Consider the following 19724-nt stretch of genomic DNA (forward strand, 5'->3'; position numbering starts at 1 on the left):
ACCGTTCTCCCACAGCAAGTAAAGGTAATGGTGATGGAAATCTGACGTAGCTACTTCAGTAAAGTTGGCTATTTATTGACAGATTCGACATTTACGGCTCAATAAATTCTGATCAAAGGTTCATTTCTGATTCAATGGTTGTATCACCTGTATGATCAAGCTATGCAGAAGCCTTTCAATAACCTGCTAAACCAGGTGTTTTAAAGGAGGGAAACAACTAAAACACACTAGATAGCAGTCCACTAAGTCCAGTACTGCCTTCCTGTCCCCTGATTTTGTTTTGTTTGTTTGATTGTGATGTACACAGAGCTATGTCGTGTCTTCTTCTATTTTCCTTTTGCTACAAGAGCTGTGTAACACCTGCATTTTTCATTTGTGAGATATTAAAGGTTTATTCTATTCTATGTGGGACACCTAAGCCTAGGGGGAACCAGAGGCGGATGCGCTACGCCCGCGCCACACCGTCATTTTAAATAGAAGCCATTATAGTTAATGAGAGTGGGCACACGTGGTGCGCCGCACCGCGTCCCAGAAGCGCTGCGCTGCAGCTGTTTACAACATAGTGGAGCACTTTACAACAGAAATCACGAAGCGGAATGTCGTTAGGGCACAAACCCAGCCAGAGTTTAGATAACTTTAAAGTACTATTGATTTTTAAATATTTTAATAAATAGTGTACTTACCCACTGTTAATGAATTAGAGTCTCACAAAACACAACAGCAAGTCTGATCACGTATAAACAACAGAGTCACTTCCCACTTCCTGTTCTCAAGTCCCATGTGATGATGTGACTGTTGCACGACATTCCAAGAAGCGCTCAGCGGCACGGCCGCATTCCGTGTGAACACTTGACTTCTCAAAACAGAAAAAAATGTTGTGGAAGTACCATGCGCGACACTGCGTGGCGCTTCCGCCTCCGGTGTGCCCCAGGCCTATGGCCAAATCCCTCTACTTGCACTGCGCCCTGTGGTCTTCAGCAAAGTGCACATGGAGAAAGCACGCTGCAAGGCTTTGAGTGTGTGGTACACAAGTGTGCAAATAATTGCCAAATAGAGACGAAGCATTGTGTCATCGATTGCAATGCATGCTGTGATGTTGGTTGCTGTGATACTTTTTTCAAAAACCTTTATTAACAGCTTTCAAACAAACAGCCAAACAGCTATTTGAAATAAATATAAAGTCATTGCTGCTTTGTCTAAAAAATTCAGAGCGTCAACTAATCGTCCTAAAATGAACTAATTTCATTAGAAAATACCTTTTTTCAGAAAAGGAACTTGAGCCATTTCTGCATCTGCATCGACTTAGGTGAAGTGTGGATCAAGGGTGAAAAATGGGTGTGATCAACTTCCGCACTTGACAATCGGGACACTACGCACTCGCACCCCTGGTCGGTATAGCACAATTAAAGGGTGGCTCTAGGCTGTGCAGTGGCACAGTGGTTAGAGCTGTTGCCTTGCAGCAAGAAGGTTCTGGGTTCGCTTCCCGCCCTGGGATCTTTCTGCATGGAGTTTGCATGTTCTCCCTGTGCCTGCGTGGGTTTTCTCTGGGTACTCTGGCTTCCTCCCACAGTCCAAACACATGACTGTTAGGTTGATTGGTCTGTCTAAATTGTCCTTAGGTGTGAGTGTGTGTGTGCATGATTGTTTGTCTTGTGTGTCTCTGTGTTGCCCTGCGATGGACTGGTTCTCTGTCCAGGGTGTACCCCGCCTGATTGCCCATGGACCGCTGGAGATAGCCCCCCCCCATGCCCCCCGCGACCCTGCATGGACAAAGCGGGTTCAGAAGATGGATGGATGGATATATATATATTCCTTCTTGTGAAGTGCCCTGTGATTTTTTATCTTGAGAGGCGCTATATAAAAATCCTTCCATTCTTTCTGATGCCTGTCTTGTTTTTCCCTCAACACTGAACCCTTTTTCTCAGGGAGCGCAAATCTCTCCTTACCTGTGAGGCTTCACCCTATCTGCTCTGTGTGTTGTGATATGACATGCAGAAAGCTACAGTGAGCACACATTTTGCACAAAAATGAATGATAATTTAGTTTAAGAGAGAGAGGGGGGGGTTAAAAAACCCAGACCAGAGTGGAGGCGGTGACCGATGCGACACGGGCCGTTTTCAGCGGTGTCTTGTCAAATGCACTGCGCACATTACGAAGCAAGTACCACTGAACATTATAAAAACCGAAAAATAGGCGAGTTGAAGAAAACCTAGTGACTACTGAAGCAACGTGAGCTAGAATTTATACTTCTCCGTCTGCATCAGGACGGACGCACGCAACGCCTTTATCCGTCCTTGCGAGCCTGCTGGAGAGCCCTCGAAAGGATGGAGTCAAGCTCTCTTTTTCAAACATTTGTCAGTCGAGACGGAGAGCGCAAGCTTGTGATTGGTCAGGGCGCTGCTGTCATCTACAGCGCTGCCATTGCGCCCTCAAAAACATAAAGAGAGCTGAGCATATCTAGCGGCAGACACGGAAAAGCTGGAAGAATACCTGGTGGAAAAACTCTAAAAATATGAACATTTTCTTCACCTGTGACTGATGGAGTGAAATGATACGCACCAAGCGTTTTATTTGTGGACGGAAATGACGGGAAACGTGGGTCTAGAGGTGGCGAGCGCACGAAGAGACGGAGAAGGATGAGTGACAAATTTGTCCGTGTTAAAACGTCTCTTAGATACAAATATACACAATATAAACACACTATCTTAGACCGGATACATGACAGGATACCACAGAACAGCGCTACGCCCTCTGTTGTCCTGGCGGGGAACTGCTTCGCAGCACTCCCCACAAGACTGAGAAGTGTGAAAGCAAATTGTCTCCGTGCATGCGTGTCTCTCCCTCGTGGAGCTGACAGAGAAGTATAAATTAGACTTGAGCAAGCAGAGTGATTAGTCACTGTCTGCATGTGTGCGAGAGTGGGGCACAGCAGCTCCTCTGGCTGCATACTCAGATGGTTTTGAGTGTAGCGAGGGGCAGGCGCTCTGTGTGACTGGCCATTCACAGAGCGGTGAAGACAGTCAGTTACCCAATCAGGATTTTCCTTCAGTACGGACACAGATATTACAGAATTTTACTCGTTTTATGCTTGCACTCGTCAAAAATGGTTTACCTGTACCGGCTCAGCCCTAGTTTGTACACATTAACACTTCATTCTGGAGCAAAAACAACCATTAGAGATATGTGTATCCAGCGCCGGCGCTCCGCACACGCACACCACGCAAAGCGCGTAGGGCACCATGCCGGGGGAGGGGCACCATCAAACGCAAGCTTATGAAAAAATAATATATATGATAAAGACAGATTTCAATTAGAAGATGTGCAAAGCAAGTTAGCATATTTACAGAGAGAAAACAATACAAAAAGGAAAGGAGATCTATTTCTAATTCTAAACAAGTATGGTCAAGTTCAGAGGGTCGTTTGACCTAGCTTAAATTCGGACTTGTTACTGCTGTTAATTCATCTGTTTTTGGTCAAATAAATTTTACCAAGTTTGGTAAGCATGCTGCTTTTCATGACTTTTATTTGGTGTTTTTCGCACTCTGCTTCCGCACATTTAACATTTTGACTTTATCTGCGTGGTTTGGGCAGATTTCGTTCTTTGCTTCTCCAGTCTGTTAAAAGTATAATGCGCTCTGTCCCGCAGCCTCCCGTCCACCTGCCAGGCGTTCATTAGTAGCTGAGTGAGAGAGGCTGAGAGGGAGAGAAACTCAGAGAAGCTTTAGAGCTTTTTTACTGCTGGAGAAAAAAACGTAGCAAGTCATCAACTTCCTAAATGCAGTTATTCTCTTCTGAATCAGCACTTCTTTAAAGAAGAAATAGTTAAATGCAACAAAGGGAAATATCCTTTTATTCAGCCTGTTCGTGTGACTTGCATTAAAAAATAAGTCTGAACAGTGTTAAAGGTTGTTCATCTAAAAATAAACCTTGAAGAGTTTGAAGATTTTTTGTTTTAATAAGTTCATCTTAAAACATCTTTCTCAAGTAAAATAAAGTTTCCTCTGTGAGGTCAGATAGGCCCATCTGTGTGTGAAAAATTAGACTAACCTATTTTCTAATTAGGTATTTGCTCTATGTTGATATATTTCATAAACATTTACGGGCCAAGGGGAACATCAGCTGCTGATGGTATAATTTGAAGAAAAAAGTCCATTATGTTAACCTCCTCCCTTCATATTCAGAATTTTCTAGTTGTGTATAAAATGTGTATATTGTGCCTCTCTAGTTAAGGTTAAATAGTTTTGAATTTAGTCATGTCATATGCCAGTGATTTATAAGCCAATGTACCTATAAATAATCTATTGCAGTATTTTTTTTTACCATGGTTTAAAACGTTTATCTTATTATAGAATGAATATGACAAAATTATCTTTTTGTGTCTGAATGCAGGCTCAATGAACAAGTACTTTCAAGGAGGAGCTCATGCCAAAAGTTCAGATCAGCCATCCACCAGCAGTTCAAGAGCTCAAGATCAGTTGTCAGCCATCACGTCTGAACCTTCTACAACATCACCCAGCCCTGACCAGGAATTACAAAGTAAAGCACACCTACAGACCGAGCACAGCCCACAGGCAGCACTTCTGATGGCAGAGTGAGTCCTGGATCTGAAAAAGCATCTGAAAATTACATTGGAGAAACACATGTGCCACAACCGGTGCTTGTGGTGTGTGGATCTGTTACATAGTTCTAAATAATAACAATATGGAGTTCCCGTGTTGAGTATGTTATATTATGTAAATATCAATCTTGCACATACTGTATCATTGTGTTGTTTTTTCTGTGTGTGTGTGTGGGGGGGGGGGGGGGGGGGGACCACGAAGCCTTTGTGCTTAGGGCACCAAAATAGCTAGCAACGGCCCTGTGTGTATCATCCCTGCTTATGGGTCAACTCAGAAATTGCTTCTTGATGTGATGACTTTTTTATTTATTTATTTTAATCAAGAACAAAAGACTAAATTACAAAAAGCTAAAAAGACATACCAGATTAATCTGAAGTTGGTTCCTTTTTTTAGTTTCAGAGTCAGAAAGGGCAATTCTTTTTTTTTTTTTTTTTTTTTTTTTTTTTTTTTTTCTTATTTAACGTGTCCTGTCTGGCTGTGAAGCAAGCAGAATTGATGTCTGAATGCTGGTAACAAGCCTTACAGTTTTACTCTCAGGTGGAGCATCAGAGCATCTGCTTTTAATGTCTCAGGTGGAGCATCAAAGAGTCTGCTTTTAATGTCGCACCTGATATTTAAAACTTTATTGTTATTGTTTTTGAATGCTTTGTAATTTCGACCAGACACGGAGACAGAGGTGAAAGAGAAAGGAAAAGAGAAAAGGTGGGGAGAGAGGGGGTTAGGTGGGGGGGGGATTCAACAAAAATAAACAATAATGAACAAGAGTCTGCTTCTAGACCTGCAAAATGAGACGAGAAAAAAGCAAAACATAACAAAAAAATGGGACACAACACCAATATAACAAAATCAATCTATCACTGCGTCAACTTGATGAAGAAATATATAATCAATCATTGTTTAACTAAACAGTCACACGATAATATACCACAGTGCATTGAGTGCCCACCATAGTCTTAAGACATGTGTTGAACGTGCCCAAGCCCATACTTATGAGAGCACCATGTGAGCACCTGTGTGTGTACACGCGCTTGTTTATGTAAGGTTTATCTATAGGAGCGTCCAATAGAGAGTGTGAGGGACCACAGATCTGCCCCCCAAAGACGCGTAAAGGGCAATTCTAACAAATGTGTCCACTCCCCGAGCATCTTTACTCTGCTCTAATTATAAATTTACAATACTTTGACGTTTCAAACCCGGACTAAGTTATTCTACACTAATAGCACCTTAATGACCTTAGGCAGCAGTTGCTCAGGAGGGAGAGGGAGTTGTAGGATCCCTCCTGACTCCTGTCAGGGAATTCTGCTATTGTGTCCTTGGGCAAGACCTAACACAACCCTTCCTGCTAGTGGTGGTCAGAGGGACCGGTGGTGCCTGTGCTCGACAGCCTCGCCTCTGCCAATGTGCCCCAGGGCAACTGTGGCTACACTGTAGCTCATCATCACATGACTGTGTGTGTATGAGTGAATGACTGTGTTGTAAAGTGTCTTGGGGGGACTCTGGAAGGCATTATTTTAAACCATTTTTTGATTTGTGAGAGTTCAAAGGAAGCAGTTTCCAGCACTTTTCTAGACCACATTAGAACTGGCTCAGCTCTGCAAACACAACACCTAGATGCTTCAAACCAGTACTAGATTATTTTAAACTAATAACCTTTAAAAAATGGTTTGTGGAAACTTTATATGGTTTGTTACAGTTAAAAATAAAAATTCAGATTTTTAAAATCTGGTCTACCAAGATCTGTCCCAGCTCCAAACTTCCACACCTAGACTCTTCAAACTTGAACTAGATTGTTCTACATTAACAGCAAAATCAATAAAAGACAGTTAGTAATTTGTGAAACCTTTAGTAGATTAGTGGAAATTCTAAGAGGACATCAAACAAAACATTTTATAATTAGAGAAGATTAAAGATAAAGTGACTGGAAAAATGAGTTGGGATCGATCTTTCTGAACTGGAAAATAAAAAAGGAACCAACTTCATTCAAAAGAAGCAACAAACAGTAAATATACAATAAACAAAAGACTTAGCCAAATGAATCAGAAAAGAAAAAATATTCCAAATCACATTCCAAATGACTTAATGTAATTCAAATAATTTAAGAATTATATACACACACACACACACACACACACACACACACACACACACATATTTCCACAGTTTTTTCCTGTTTTGTAGGCTTTGTACTAATCTTTACACATTTTAACTATGCAATGTGCTAACTATATTTTAAAAAAATATACAGTGCACGTTTATTAGATTAAATTTTATCTGTAAAAAATAGAGGGGGCCCAGAAATGTTGTTTTCCATGGGGCCCAGAGTTTCTGGTGGCATGGTCTAGATCGTACGTATGTATGTATGTATGTCGATGGTCTAGATGCAGAAAACATGCTAAAATCTGGCTTTGTTGGAGTTTCAAAAATAAGAAACCAGTTTCACAAATCCCAGTGGAGGTTTAACTTGTTCTGCTAGTAGTGCAAATGAATCTAGTCCAGGCTTGAAGAGTGTAGGTGTTGTAGATTTTGAGCTAGACTCCAGTGTGGGTCAGACACTAAAAAAAATGCATCAATATGGCTTTCTTGAGGTTTCACAAATCAGAAAAAGGTTTCCCAAATCACAAACTACTGTATGTTTTATGCAATCTGTTATTAGCCTAGAATAATCTAGTACAGGTTTGAAGTGTATGTTGTAGTTTTTTTTTAGCTATGGTAGATTAGAGATGGTCAGTGTGAAGAAGAATTAGGTGTAATTGCCCTTTAGTCATTTCCCAAATTAGAAGCTAACTTCAGCCTTGTCTCCGTAATGGGATCTAAAGAGTGCAGCCCAGACTAGGAGAAAACGAGTCAAGGACGCTGCTCCACTGTTTGGAACGCAGCCTGCTCCGTTCCTTCCAGTCTGTTCACCTCCATTCACAGTAAATACAAGCATGGAGGCTTTGACTCTCGGTCTCTAGCAGCGGGGGCTCGACACACAGCCGTAACCCGCTCACAGGAACCACAACAACCTACAATCGTTCCCATCTGTGGTTTAACTGGGAACCGGAACCGGGACCGGAGCAGGACGACCCGCCGTGCTCAGCATGAAGCGGATGTCCATGGTGGCCAGGCACAATGGCCTTGTCTCTCCTCTGGGAAACAACAATTCGGGGGCTTCGAGCATCGTCTCCCCATCCCTACCGAGAGCCACAAGCGGGTTCGCTTCATCAAACACCCCGGCAGGAGGCGGGGTGGACGGCCTGCTGGATTTCTCCAAAGGCCCCGCCGTCAAAACAGAACTGGTTTGCAAATGGATCGACCGAAGTTGTTCGAAGCAGAGGCTCGGGCGGACAGCCACGTTCGTCTGCGACCAAACTTTCAGCTCCATGCCTGAGCTCGTGGACCACGTCACCAGCGAGCACGTAGCCGCGGGGCTGGAGAGCCTCAGTCATGTCTGCATGTGGGACGAGTGTCTGCGCGGCGGGAAGGCGTTCAAAGCCAAATATAAACTCATCAACCACATCCGCGTGCACACCGGAGAGAAACCGTTCTCCTGCGCATTTCCCAACTGCGGCAAGATGTTCGCACGCTCTGAAAACCTCAAGATCCACACGCGCACGCACACTGGTAGGCTCTCCAGACTCAGACCGCACACATTCGCGCGTTCACTGGTCTCTGTGTCATTCGTTAGGACAGCAGCTTCCTGAAACACAAAAAGGCTTAATAAGATAACCACAGGGACCCTCTCCATGTTTATCTGGGCCCAGTTCCGTTTCTGTTCACCCAGACCTTGTTGTCATAAGGAACCAGAACATCTCCGCAGAGTCCAGAGGATATAATACACGAAAAAGCATGTTTAGAAACCTATTTTAATTAATGTTTATTTTATCATATATGTTGATAAATATAAGATGTGAACAACAAATTTTCCACATTATTACTGTTATCTGTTGTGTGTAAACAGATTAGGCAGATTGTGGAATGGGTTAAATTCATACAAGATGCCTATTTAGGATTAGCTGTTTCCTGGGGCCTCCTTCATCAAATGTTCATAGAAATATTTCTGTATTCCTTCCTATGAACACAATTTCGAATGTTCATACAAACTGAACAGTGTAAATCCTGATATAGTGGACTCTTGTACACATGTTCCTCTGCGATTGTCTGATAAGTTCCACCTGTGGTACCCAGGTGCTTGTGTTCGTTCACCTCATTTAAATACAGAAACTCCCTCAATTTACCATATTTTGTTACACCATGTCCTCAGCTCGTGAGAGGAATCCCTTGGTTTTTCACGAAAAAAAAAAAAAACTAAAAAAACTATTGACAGTGAGATCAAGGCTCTGGCTGCCAAAGTGTAATATGAAGCAAACAAGTTGCAGAGGTTATAAACACAGTTGAGACAAGAGAAGAGGTCCCCGTCAGAAAAAAATAATTTAGTTTGTTCAATCGTAGAGTAAGGGGTTGTCATTTACATTTTCCATTTAAGGAGTTGGGAGTTTGGAGTTAGTTTTATTTGGAAATGTTGTCTGAGAGTGCAGCCTCTTCTGAGCTGTCATTCAGTCTGGTTACCTTGGAAATGTGTGGATGATCACAAGCAAAGGAGGTTCTGGAGGGTTCTCATAGATGTAAGATAAAATATGAAATGGAATCGGATTCAGGCGGTTTGTCTGTCGCTCCATAAAGGATCCAGAAGGATCTTCTTCAGGAATCAGATCAGTGCGCTCATGGAGGACATGTCCCTTCCGAACTCCAGAGGCTCTTCCAGATCCTGCCAATAACACAAGATCAGTCATTTTACAATTTCTGTCGGTCACAGGTGTCTTTTACAGGTTTTAGCACCAATTATGTTGTTTTTCTACAGAAATAATTATTTAACGGCTAAAGTAATTTGTGGATGTATAACGTGTGGACAACTGAGACATTGCTCTGTTCTACCCAAGCCCACATAATTCTGCAACAGATGAAGCCAACACGGATGTGGCAAAAATTGCAGTTCCACCCTCATCCACAAGGGCAGGGCTACTTAATTCCAGGCCTGGAGGTCCAGCACGTTTTAGTGGTTTCTCTGGTCCAACACACATGATTAAGTGGTTGAATCACCTGTGCAGCAGCTCATCGGACTTTGCAGAAGCCTGTTAATCACCTGCTGATTGAAGTCAGGCGTGTTGAAACAGAGTCAAAACTAAAATGTGCTGGATACTAGCCCTCCAGGCCAGTAATTGAATACTCCTGTGCTAGGGTCTGGCAGCAGATGAGAGCAAATCTCATTGGGTCCCATGTTAAAAATGCCAATTTCACAGCAGAAATAAACATATTTACGACCTGGTCCAAAAAAACATTTTAGGTTTATTAGATCTAGTTTACACTCATGACAACTCTGAGGGGATGAAGTTTTTTGTTACTCTAGTGTATTAAATGCTTAAAAACCAGAATAATTAATGAACATCCACGTGACTTCATAGCTAGCTGCGAAGAAAGGCCTCAGCCTCAAGTTAATAGATGTTCAGCCATTTCGATTCTCTATACTTTAGTTTTGGATGTGTTTTTGTGTTCGTGTTTGGATGTTAATCTTGGATGTTAGTTGGACAAAAGGGTAAGCTGGTTACTAACAGACCATCCAAGCAGTTTCTGCTTCTTTTTATCAGTAAGTAAATTTATATTTCTGTTCTTTATTTTGCTGGTTGAATGGGGGAAATGCTGAGTCATTTAACTGCTTGGTCAAACATGTTAGTGGAGCTGCATAAGAAACTTGAGCGGGTGCCCAGCTTCTCCTGTCTCCTGCCCGAGAATAGCAGGAAGCCAGGCCGGCTCCGAAGCAAGGCTTTAGTCAAGCTGGATCTCTGAAGGTGACCACAGAAACACTGCAGCTCTTTTTGTTGTCGCTGCTTCACTTTTGAGTCGCTCAACTGCATTTTTCCTACTGAAAACACTCGGGAAAACTCCGTTAGTTTTGGGTTAGTATGTAGCTAGTCTCCAACTCCTGGAGAAGTTGGAAACAATGGCAGGCACACGAATCTTTCACCGCAGTGGACCAACGAAGCCTGATATCCTCAGCTTACCTAGTTCGGATTTCATTACTAAGCAGGCCGGAGGCACCTTTAGTTTGGAGTAGCTCTACCATGTTTTTCTTGCTGAAAATGGCCAGAAAAACTCTTGTTAGCTTTGGGTTAGCATGTAGCTAATGTCCCGCTGATCTCCGACCGTGGAGCAAGAGCTGATGTAAAAGGTCACGGCGCCCGGCTACAATCGCAGCGGTCTGAGGTTCCACTTGTAATTTAACAGTCCCAGTCCATATTAGATCTTCACAGGCAATCAGCATGACCACAGCCTCCTACTGGAGCCAGTCTAGCGTGCAGGTGGGACACCTCTGTCCAAGGAGCCCTTCTTAGCTTCTTGGGTTAGCTAAGTTAGCCAGCAGCTACTCCAGTTCATTTGTTCCAACCCTGTTCCAAACGTAACAGCCCCACCCTTAGCTCCACCTCTTTTCTCATTTTTGGATTGTCTGGGCGTGACAGGACCTGTGACACACTTAAACTGGTGGTGGTGGGAACCTCACATTTGGGAATAGAAACTTATAAATCCAGCCTATGGACACGAATTGTCCAGTATATATATGTCAATGGTTCTACCTCTAGATGCTGTTCGTATGCATAGTCTGAGGTTTAGGAATATTTCCACGCACAAGTACAAAATGATAAATACCACACAATGTGTAAATTCATTCCTACACACAGATCTGTGTGTAAGTATGGTCGATAAATGAGGGACCAGGACTTTTTGTAGGATGCTTTCTCTTTGCTGTAAATCCAGCCTCTAGAACACACCTGTTAAGATGAGGAAATATAATAATCTGGATTCAAATAGCTGGTTCATGCTTGAATGAAGTGATGAGGGATATCTCACATACTTCTAAAAATATTCATTTTGTCTTAACATATTGTAGCTGTGTGTTCATATATCTAGAAGATGCTTTTATGAAGGGCACTTGATTATTGCTAAAAATGCTGTGCATTGGCCGTGAGAGCGGAGGTGCTCACTGGGGACCATTTTGTTGCTGTTAGCCGTCCGTGTGGGGGGTGTACATACGCGGACTGTTTTGCTGCCGTGAGAGTGGGAAAGTGAGTAATAGTTATGCGTGGAACGTTCCGCTTCTGTCCTTCTTCCGTGGGGTGGGGGTGAGGGGTAGGGGGGCGTGTGTTGAGTCCGTAGCTGTGGAGCTTGAATTTCAGCAGTGGCGCAGCACCACAGCTGAGCCTATGTGGTGTGAACACTATTATACTAATTTAAAAATAAATAAAATCTACTATTTTACTGAGCAATAGGAGGTATGGCATGAGAGTGCATGAATGGGGTAATGAGTACAAGTTGAGCACCCTCTTTTCAGTAGTCGTATGTGGCTTTAAGTGTTACCCCCGTGGCCATGACAAGTACACTCTCTAGAGCTGTTTCTCAGTTTTAATGTACCACCATCTGAAATTGTAGAGTTGAGTTGAATCAAGTCGAGCCACGCTGAGTAGGTACTAATTAGGGAGTTCCCAATCACATTTTTCACAGAGCCATTTGATTTTGAGTATCTTCTGATACAGAGTCCCATTTATTGAGTTTAACAATGTATTCAAATAAGAAGAAAGAAGGCCGTCTTGTATTGGCTGTTTTACATACTCGGCAGGTCTTTTTAGGGTTACAAGCCAATAGGCAGGGAACATATGCACAAGAATCAGAACATGCCGCGAAAAATCTAACAAGCCTCTTTGATTGAAAATCTCGAATGCTACTCAGAGTTTTTGTTATCCCCAAGACTCTCTGCCTGTGTGTTGGGGTTTACCCCAGGGGATGAGAGGGTAGCTTCCCTGCGCCTTCGGGTCGGGGAACGGGTCCTGACTGTTGTTTGTGCTTATGGGCCAAATATCAGTGCAGAGTACCCACCCTTTTTGGAGTCCCTGGGACGAGTGCTAGATAGTGCTCCATCAGGGGACTCCATTGTCCTGCTGGGGGACTTCAATGCTCACGAGGGCAATGACAGCATGACCTGGAGGGGTGTGATTGGGAGGAATAGTCCGCCTGATCCGAACTCGAGAGGTGGTTCGTTATTGGACTTCTGTGCAAGCCGCAGTTTGGCCATAACGAACACCATGTTCGAGCATAAGGATGCCCATCGGTACACTTGTTACCAAGACAGCCTAGGTTGCAGGTCGATGATAGAATTTGTAGTCATATCATCTGACCTGCGGCTGTATGTTTTGGACACCCGAGTGACGAGAGGAGCAGAGCTGTCAACTGATCACCACCTGGTGGTGAGTTGGATCAGATGGCAGGGGAAGATGCCGTGAAGACCTGGCAGACCCAAACGCATAGTGAGGGTCTGCTGGGAATGCCTGGCTAGGGCTGGGGGTAAACGATTATTTTTAAAACGATTATTCTGACGATTATTTTATCGAATAGTCGACTATTCTAATGACTATTTAGAAAATTAATCTAATGATTATTTTTCGATTGCACAATTAACAAAAACCAGAAAATCTCAAATAAATTCCTCAAAAAAATTGATAAATTCTTACTGTAAGAGAATAAACACTACAGGCCTTCCATTTTGTATAACACTGCTTTTATTGTGTTGCGGTTGGTTATGTTCTGGTGACGTGTAGAACTTGGGAGTGCAGGCTGCTGCCTGAGAGGTGGTAGAAGATGGAGTGTCTCCATGCTTCTTTGTTTTGGTCACTTATGTGCGGGAGGGGAGTGGTGTTGCGACTCTTCCTGGGGAGTTTGGCTCGTGTGCAAAAAGGAAGGGACAATAACGGGATTTAAAAGTTAAAATGATGATCAGGTTTATTTACAACAACAAAAATCATAAATCTTTCCATCCACAGGTTGGGAATAATAAAACTAATTCTGCCTGTGGGGAATTAAAACAAAGTACAAATAAGTAGGGATCCAAACTCTAAACTGGGTGGTTAAACCAAACTCAAGGTGATATTTTAAACTAAACCGAAAACTCACAACACTCTAAATGTAATAAAAGGGAGATCTGCACCACAAAAAAGATTAAGTCTAAACCAAAACGTAAAAGCTTATCCCAACGCAAGAAGCTGTTAGCGAAGATGCTAACAGTAGCTTTACAAACGTTAAGTTCAAGTTACCAAGTTTAAATAAACCAAACACACCCAGCAGCAAACCGACCAGCACGGAGGAGAGGCTGCTACCACCAAAACAGCTCTCCTCGTGTCCGAAAGAAGCTCCTTTATGAAGGGAGAAACGCTCCCGGTGGTTTACTACATCTGCGGTAGACACGAAGCAGCGCATCTGACCCCGGAAGTTGTTGTCCGTTGCCGGGAGACGAAGGCGGACAAAACAGGAAAATAATCTAGTAGTGGACGGACATTGTTCCGGGTCTTCGGTATTTGGCGGAGATGTTAGTGAAGGCGGAGAAGAGGGCGAACTAGAGGAAAAACAGGCAGATTTCTCCTCTATTTACAAACTCCTGGGGATGCAACAAGTGGGCGCGGTGCGTCGACTTCCGGATCTGACGTCGACAAATTTTTAGAATCGAGCCGTCGACGTCGTCGAGGCTTCGCTACAGCCCTACGCCTGGCAGAAGAACCTGTCAAGACGGTCTTCAACTCCCACCTCCGGCAGAGCTTTGACCGCGTCCCGAGAGCAGTGGGGGACATTGACTCCGAGTGGGCCTTGTTCCACTGTGCGATTGTTGAGGCGGCTGTTGCTAGATGTGGTCGCAAGGTGGCCGGTGCCAGTCGTGGTGGCAACCCCCGTACCCGCTGGTGGACACCAGAGGTTCAGGGAGCCGTCAGGCTGAAGAAGGAGGCCGACAGGGCGTGGCTGCTCTGTGGTTCTCCAGAGGCAGCAGACAGGTACCGGATAGCCAAGCGGGGTGCAGCAGTGGCAGTTGCCAAAGCAAAATCTCGGGCGTGGGAGGAGTTTGGTGAGGCCATGGAGAAAGACTATTGATCGGCTTCAAAGAGGTTCTGGCAAACTGTCAGGCGCCTCAGGAGAGGGAGGCAGCAACTCGCTTGCACTGTGTACAGTGGGGATGGGGAGCTGCTGACGTCAACTGGGGCTATAGTTGGACGGTGGAAGGAATACTTTGAGGAGCTCCTCAATCCCACCTACGCACATTCCGAGGAGGAACCAGAGCCGGGAGACCTGGGTATGGACTGTCCAATCCTGGGGGCAGAAGTTGCTGAGGTAGTCAAACAACTACACAGTGGCGGAGCACCGGGGACGGATGAGATTCGTCCTGGGGATCTCAAGGCTATGGATGTTGTAGGGTTGTCATGGTTGACACGTCTCTGCAATATTGCGTGGCCATCGGGGGAAGTTCCTGTGTAGTGGCAGACCGGGGTGGTGATCCCCATCTTTAAGAAGGGTGACCTGAGGGTGTGTTCCAACTATAGGGGGATTACACTCCGCAGCCTCCCTGGAAAAGTCTACTCCAAGGTACTAGAGAGGAGGGTCCTATCGATAGTTGATTCTCAGATTGAGGAGGAGCAATGTGGTTTTCGTCCTGGCCGTGGAACTGTGGACCAGCTTTATACCCTTGCAAGGGTGATGGAGGGGGCATGGGAGTTTGCCCAACCAATCCACATGTGTTTTGTGGATTTGGAGAAGGCTTATGACCATGTCCCCAGGGGCACCCTGTGGGGGACGCTCCAGGATTTTGGGGTGGGTGGCTTTCTGTTAAGGGCCATTCAGTCCCTTTACCAGAGGAGCGTGAGTTTGTTCCGCATAGCCGGTAGTAAGTCGGACCTGTTCCCGGTGAGGGTTGTGTAATAACTTTGACTGCTGCTAAACTGTTAATATATCCATAACAGTGAAGACACCGAGAACCACCAACATGTTCAGTCCACACGTCCTTTATTTCGCCTCACTTCCGCCACACACTCCATTTCACCATCTCCCCACTAGGTGGCACCATGGTACTACCAAATATATAAACTGAGCCCGGCTGAACAGTATATTGTTTCATCCCTCTAATACCTAATATATATATATCACTATATTACAGGTTGGACTCCGCCAGGGCTGCCCTTTGTCACCGGTTCTGTGCATTACCTTTATGGACAGAATTTCTAGGCGCAGCTGTGGTGTGGAGTGTGTCGAGTTTGGTGGCAGGAGAATCTCGTCTCTGCTTTTTGCGGATGATGTGGTCCTTCTAGCTTCATCCAGCTCTGACCTTCAGCTCTTGCTGGGTAGGTTCGCGGCCGAGTGTGAAGCGGCTGGGATGAGGATCAGCACCTCCAAATCTGAGACCATGGTTCTTGACCGGAAAAGGGGGGCTGGCCACCTCCGGGTCGGGAGAGAGGTCCTACCTCAAGTGGAGGAGTTTAAGTATCTCGGGGTCTTGTTCACGAGTGAGGGCAGGAGGGCTCGGGAGATTGACAGGCGGATTGGTTCGGCGTCTGCAGTGATGCGGACGCTGAGCCAATCAGTCGTGGTGAAGAGGGAGCTGAGCCAGAAAGCCAGGCTCTCGATTTACCGGTCGATCTACGTCCCAATCCTCACCTATGGTCATGAGCTTTGGGTAATGACCGAAAGAACGAGATGGCGGATGCAAGCGGCCAAAATGAGTTTCCTCCATAGGGTGGCCGGGCTCAGCCTTAGAGATAGGGTGAGGAGCTTGGACATTCGGGAGGGACTCAGAGTAGAACCGCTGCTCCTCCGGATCGAAAGGAGTCAGTTGAGGTGGTTTGGGCATCTGGTCAGGATGCCTCCTGGACGCCTCCCTGGGGAGGTGTTTCGGACATGTCCTGCCGGCAGAAGGCCCCCGGGTCGACGCAGGACACGTAGGAGAGGTTACATCTCCAATCTGGTCCGGGAATGCCTTGGGGTCCTGCCGGAGGAGCTGGTGGAGGTGGCCGGGGAGAGGATGGTCTGGAGCTCCCTAGTTGGGATGCTGCCCCCGCGACCCGGACCCGGATAAGCGGAGGAAGACGACGACGACAACTCCCAAACCATAAGTTGCATGTTAATAAACTTTTTATGTCCTTGATCCTTGGATGATTTTGAATCACATTCGTATTGGCCATGCCAGAAGTGGGTAGTACCATGTAATATTTACTCCTTTACATTTCGAAAAAATAGCTCCAGAAATACTGTTTCTGCATCATAATTTTTACTTTTTTTCATCACATTTATGAAGAAGCCACATTACTTTTACTTAGCTATATTTGGCAACATTTGATTTGTTACTTGAAATTCATATTTCATACAAAAAAACAACAACAGATCACTTCGCCAGTGTATCTACTTATTGCTTTTTCACCAATCAAATGTTGCCAAGCTGTCACATGACCACCAGGTATAAACATTAGAGCTGTGGAAAATAATCAAATAATCGATGAATCGGGATGCGGACATAAACGATTCTGCATCGTAGAAGAGTATGCCATAATCGATTATAGTGGAATGTAGTTTTGTTTTTTTAACAGCGGCACCAGCGCAGCATCCAAATCTGTCAGAGTAAGTGTCCTCCACATTTACCAAGTGGTTCCGCCTTAATTTGGTACTGCAGGGCTGAGCGCTAGAGTTGTAACCTGAGACCGACCCGGAACCGAATCAGCTCGACCAGTTCTGTTGGATTTGGGCCATGAATTATGGTAATTGAGCGGGTTGTCACGCGACCCGCTCCGCTCGCTTGCACAGCAACTGAGGGAGGGAGAGAGAGAGAGACACTGTCTGCTCACACAAGAGAGGATCGGAGGACGCTCCTCCAAACCGATGCTCCAAACACGCATTATTATTTTCATAATTTAATTATTATTTGTCCTCAAAGTGCTCAGTCAGACCGAGTGTTGTGATGCCGGGAGATCCGGTCTTGGGGAGGGGGCGGGGTCAATGACGGCGGCTGCAGCATGATCGCAGCCTCTTTTATTTAGGGACACGGAGAAGTTAAAAGGAGAGAGAAATAGAAGATAGAAGCTCTTTTTCCACTTTATTCTTTTGTTTCATGATGATAAACTGATGTTAAATTCAGCTCACCAGAAACTGGGAGGAAGCTTTGGTTCATTTTAAGTTACAGGAGATCTTGTTTCCTATCTGCTCCTCAGAGACAGCATGGACATGAGGGTTACATGGTGAGGGTTACACAGGACAGGTTGGTGGAAAGGTTTGTAGTTAGCTGGTTAGTGAAAGAGATCCATCAGCTGGGTAATTTAATCCTAATCCAGCCCACAGCCTTCTGCTGGTGTTATCAGAAAGAATATTAAAAATTATTGGAAGTGTAGAATTTGTTTTATGTTTTATTATTTTCTGCATCAAACATAACTTGATTCATTCTCCAACATTTCAGAAACGAACCACTTGGTTCAAATAAAAAAAACAAACTAAGTCAAACATTTCATTTGGTGTTATTTCTGACACCCTTGAACTGTGGCATAAATATTTGACTGGAGCTGCTCAGAGACATTAAACACTCATATAAGAACCCATCATGGATTTTATTATTACATTATGTGTCCTGTAGGTTTTCAGTGCTTTTTTAGATTTTGTAAGTTTTTGCAAAGCGTGTTTTTCTCAGCCTGAGGCGTGGTGTTGAACGAGGAAACGGATTGTTTTACTTTGTTAAATCTTCTTAAAAGTTTAAAATGTTTTGTCCTAACCTGTTGTGAATGGAGAGCTTTTGAGGGATGGCAGGTTGTGTCAATTACGTTTTTGATAAAATAAATAAATAAATAAATAACAATTATCTGACATCTTCTATTTATCAATGAAAACAAATCTATATGAAATAATCGTGATGCATTGGGATATCGAATCGAATTGAATCGTTGACCCAATAATCATAATCGAATCGAATCGGGAGACAAGTGAAGATTCACACCTCTAATAAACATTGTGGTGGGGGAGAGCATATTTCGGCATTTTAAAACGACAGACATGGGAAGAAAAATAAGGATGAAAGTGACACAAGCCACTGTCCTCGATGCTAAAACTGGAGAGCATCCTTGGCCTCAAATTCAAAGTATGTTTCACCTAAAAGAAATGCAGATGAACTGATATATGATGCGATGTCTTCTGTGTGCTCCAAAACAAACGAAGACCTCAGCCTACAAGAACTCAACATCAACCTGAGGAAACATGTCGCGGTAAGTTTTCCCCAAATTGCTGTTGTTATAGCTGCTGTTTCGAACTCCATTCCTCAAGGACTGGTGTCCACCTCCAAAACACAAATCAGAATGCTGAGCTTCCTCCTCAGCAATATTTAGCTTGACTTGAACTAATAATTAGTTTCAAGAGTGCAGCAGGACATGTTAAAAAACCTGCAGGACACCGGCCTTTAGGGACAGGAGCTCGGCACCCCTGGGTTATAGGCGCATAACGTACATCCAAAATCAGTCCCTTATTTGCTAGAAACTGCATCAGCATCACGCCATTTTCTCATGACTATTTGTGGTAAATCCTTCTCCACTGGACTTTAATTATAATCTCTAGAAGTTTATAAGTAAGAAGACAGGACAGCTTAGTGACAGCTTGTATGTGGAAAATAACACATAATAAATAGATATACAGTGAGATGCAAAAGTTTGGTCAGCCTTGTTAAACTTCGTGATTTTCCTGTATGAATTGATGGTTGTCACGATAAAAAATTTCAGTTCAGTATATTATAGGGAACACACACAGTGATATTTTAGAAAGGAGGCAAAGTTTATAGGATTTACAGAAAGTGCAAACAGTTTTTACACAAAAATAGACGGGTGCATAAATTTGGACACTGTTGTCGTTTTATTGATTCCAAAATCTTTGGAACAAATTGTTGGAACTCAAAATTGGTTTAGTAAGCTCAGTGACCCTTGACCTCCACACACAGGTCAATCCACTTATGAGAAAAATATTTAAAGTGCATCTTTAATGTTCTTTAAAATATTAGAAAAACATCATCTGAGGCCAAAGAGTAACTTTGGTTATCCTTCCCGGTTTTCAGACAACTAGCAGGTGTTTAAAAATATCAAGGGAAATAAGGAGAAGAGGACAGGCTTCCCTAAAGAACGTGCGGTTTTGGATTCACGTGACTCACTGCGGAAAACTTAGAACATTATATGCTCGACTCCGGTTATTTCTAGTTGCTGAGGTAACACCAATTCAATTAGTTTAACGATGGTTAATGGCCGTACT

The 19724-nt window shown here is 44.0% G+C and overlaps 1 protein-coding gene across 3 annotated transcripts in view; it reads left to right on the forward strand.

The window, feature by feature from the left end:
* Positions 1-6875: 6875 nt before the first annotated feature.
* The window catches only part of zic2b (zic family member 2 (odd-paired homolog, Drosophila) b), a 44752-nt gene continuing 31903 nt past the window's right edge, over positions 6876-19724 (forward strand). For all 3 annotated transcript variants that reach the window (XM_070542763.1, XM_070542764.1, XM_070542765.1), the window contains exon 1: positions 6876-8222. In XM_070542763.1, the coding sequence (XP_070398864.1) occupies positions 7700-8222 (523 nt within the window). In that variant the 5' untranslated portion in view covers positions 6876-7699. The remainder of the gene's footprint in view (positions 8223-19724) is intronic.

Source organism: Nothobranchius furzeri, chromosome 12 (assembly GCF_043380555.1).
Source record: "Nothobranchius furzeri strain GRZ-AD chromosome 12, NfurGRZ-RIMD1, whole genome shotgun sequence".
NCBI classification, from domain to species: domain Eukaryota; kingdom Metazoa; phylum Chordata; class Actinopteri; order Cyprinodontiformes; family Nothobranchiidae; genus Nothobranchius; species Nothobranchius furzeri.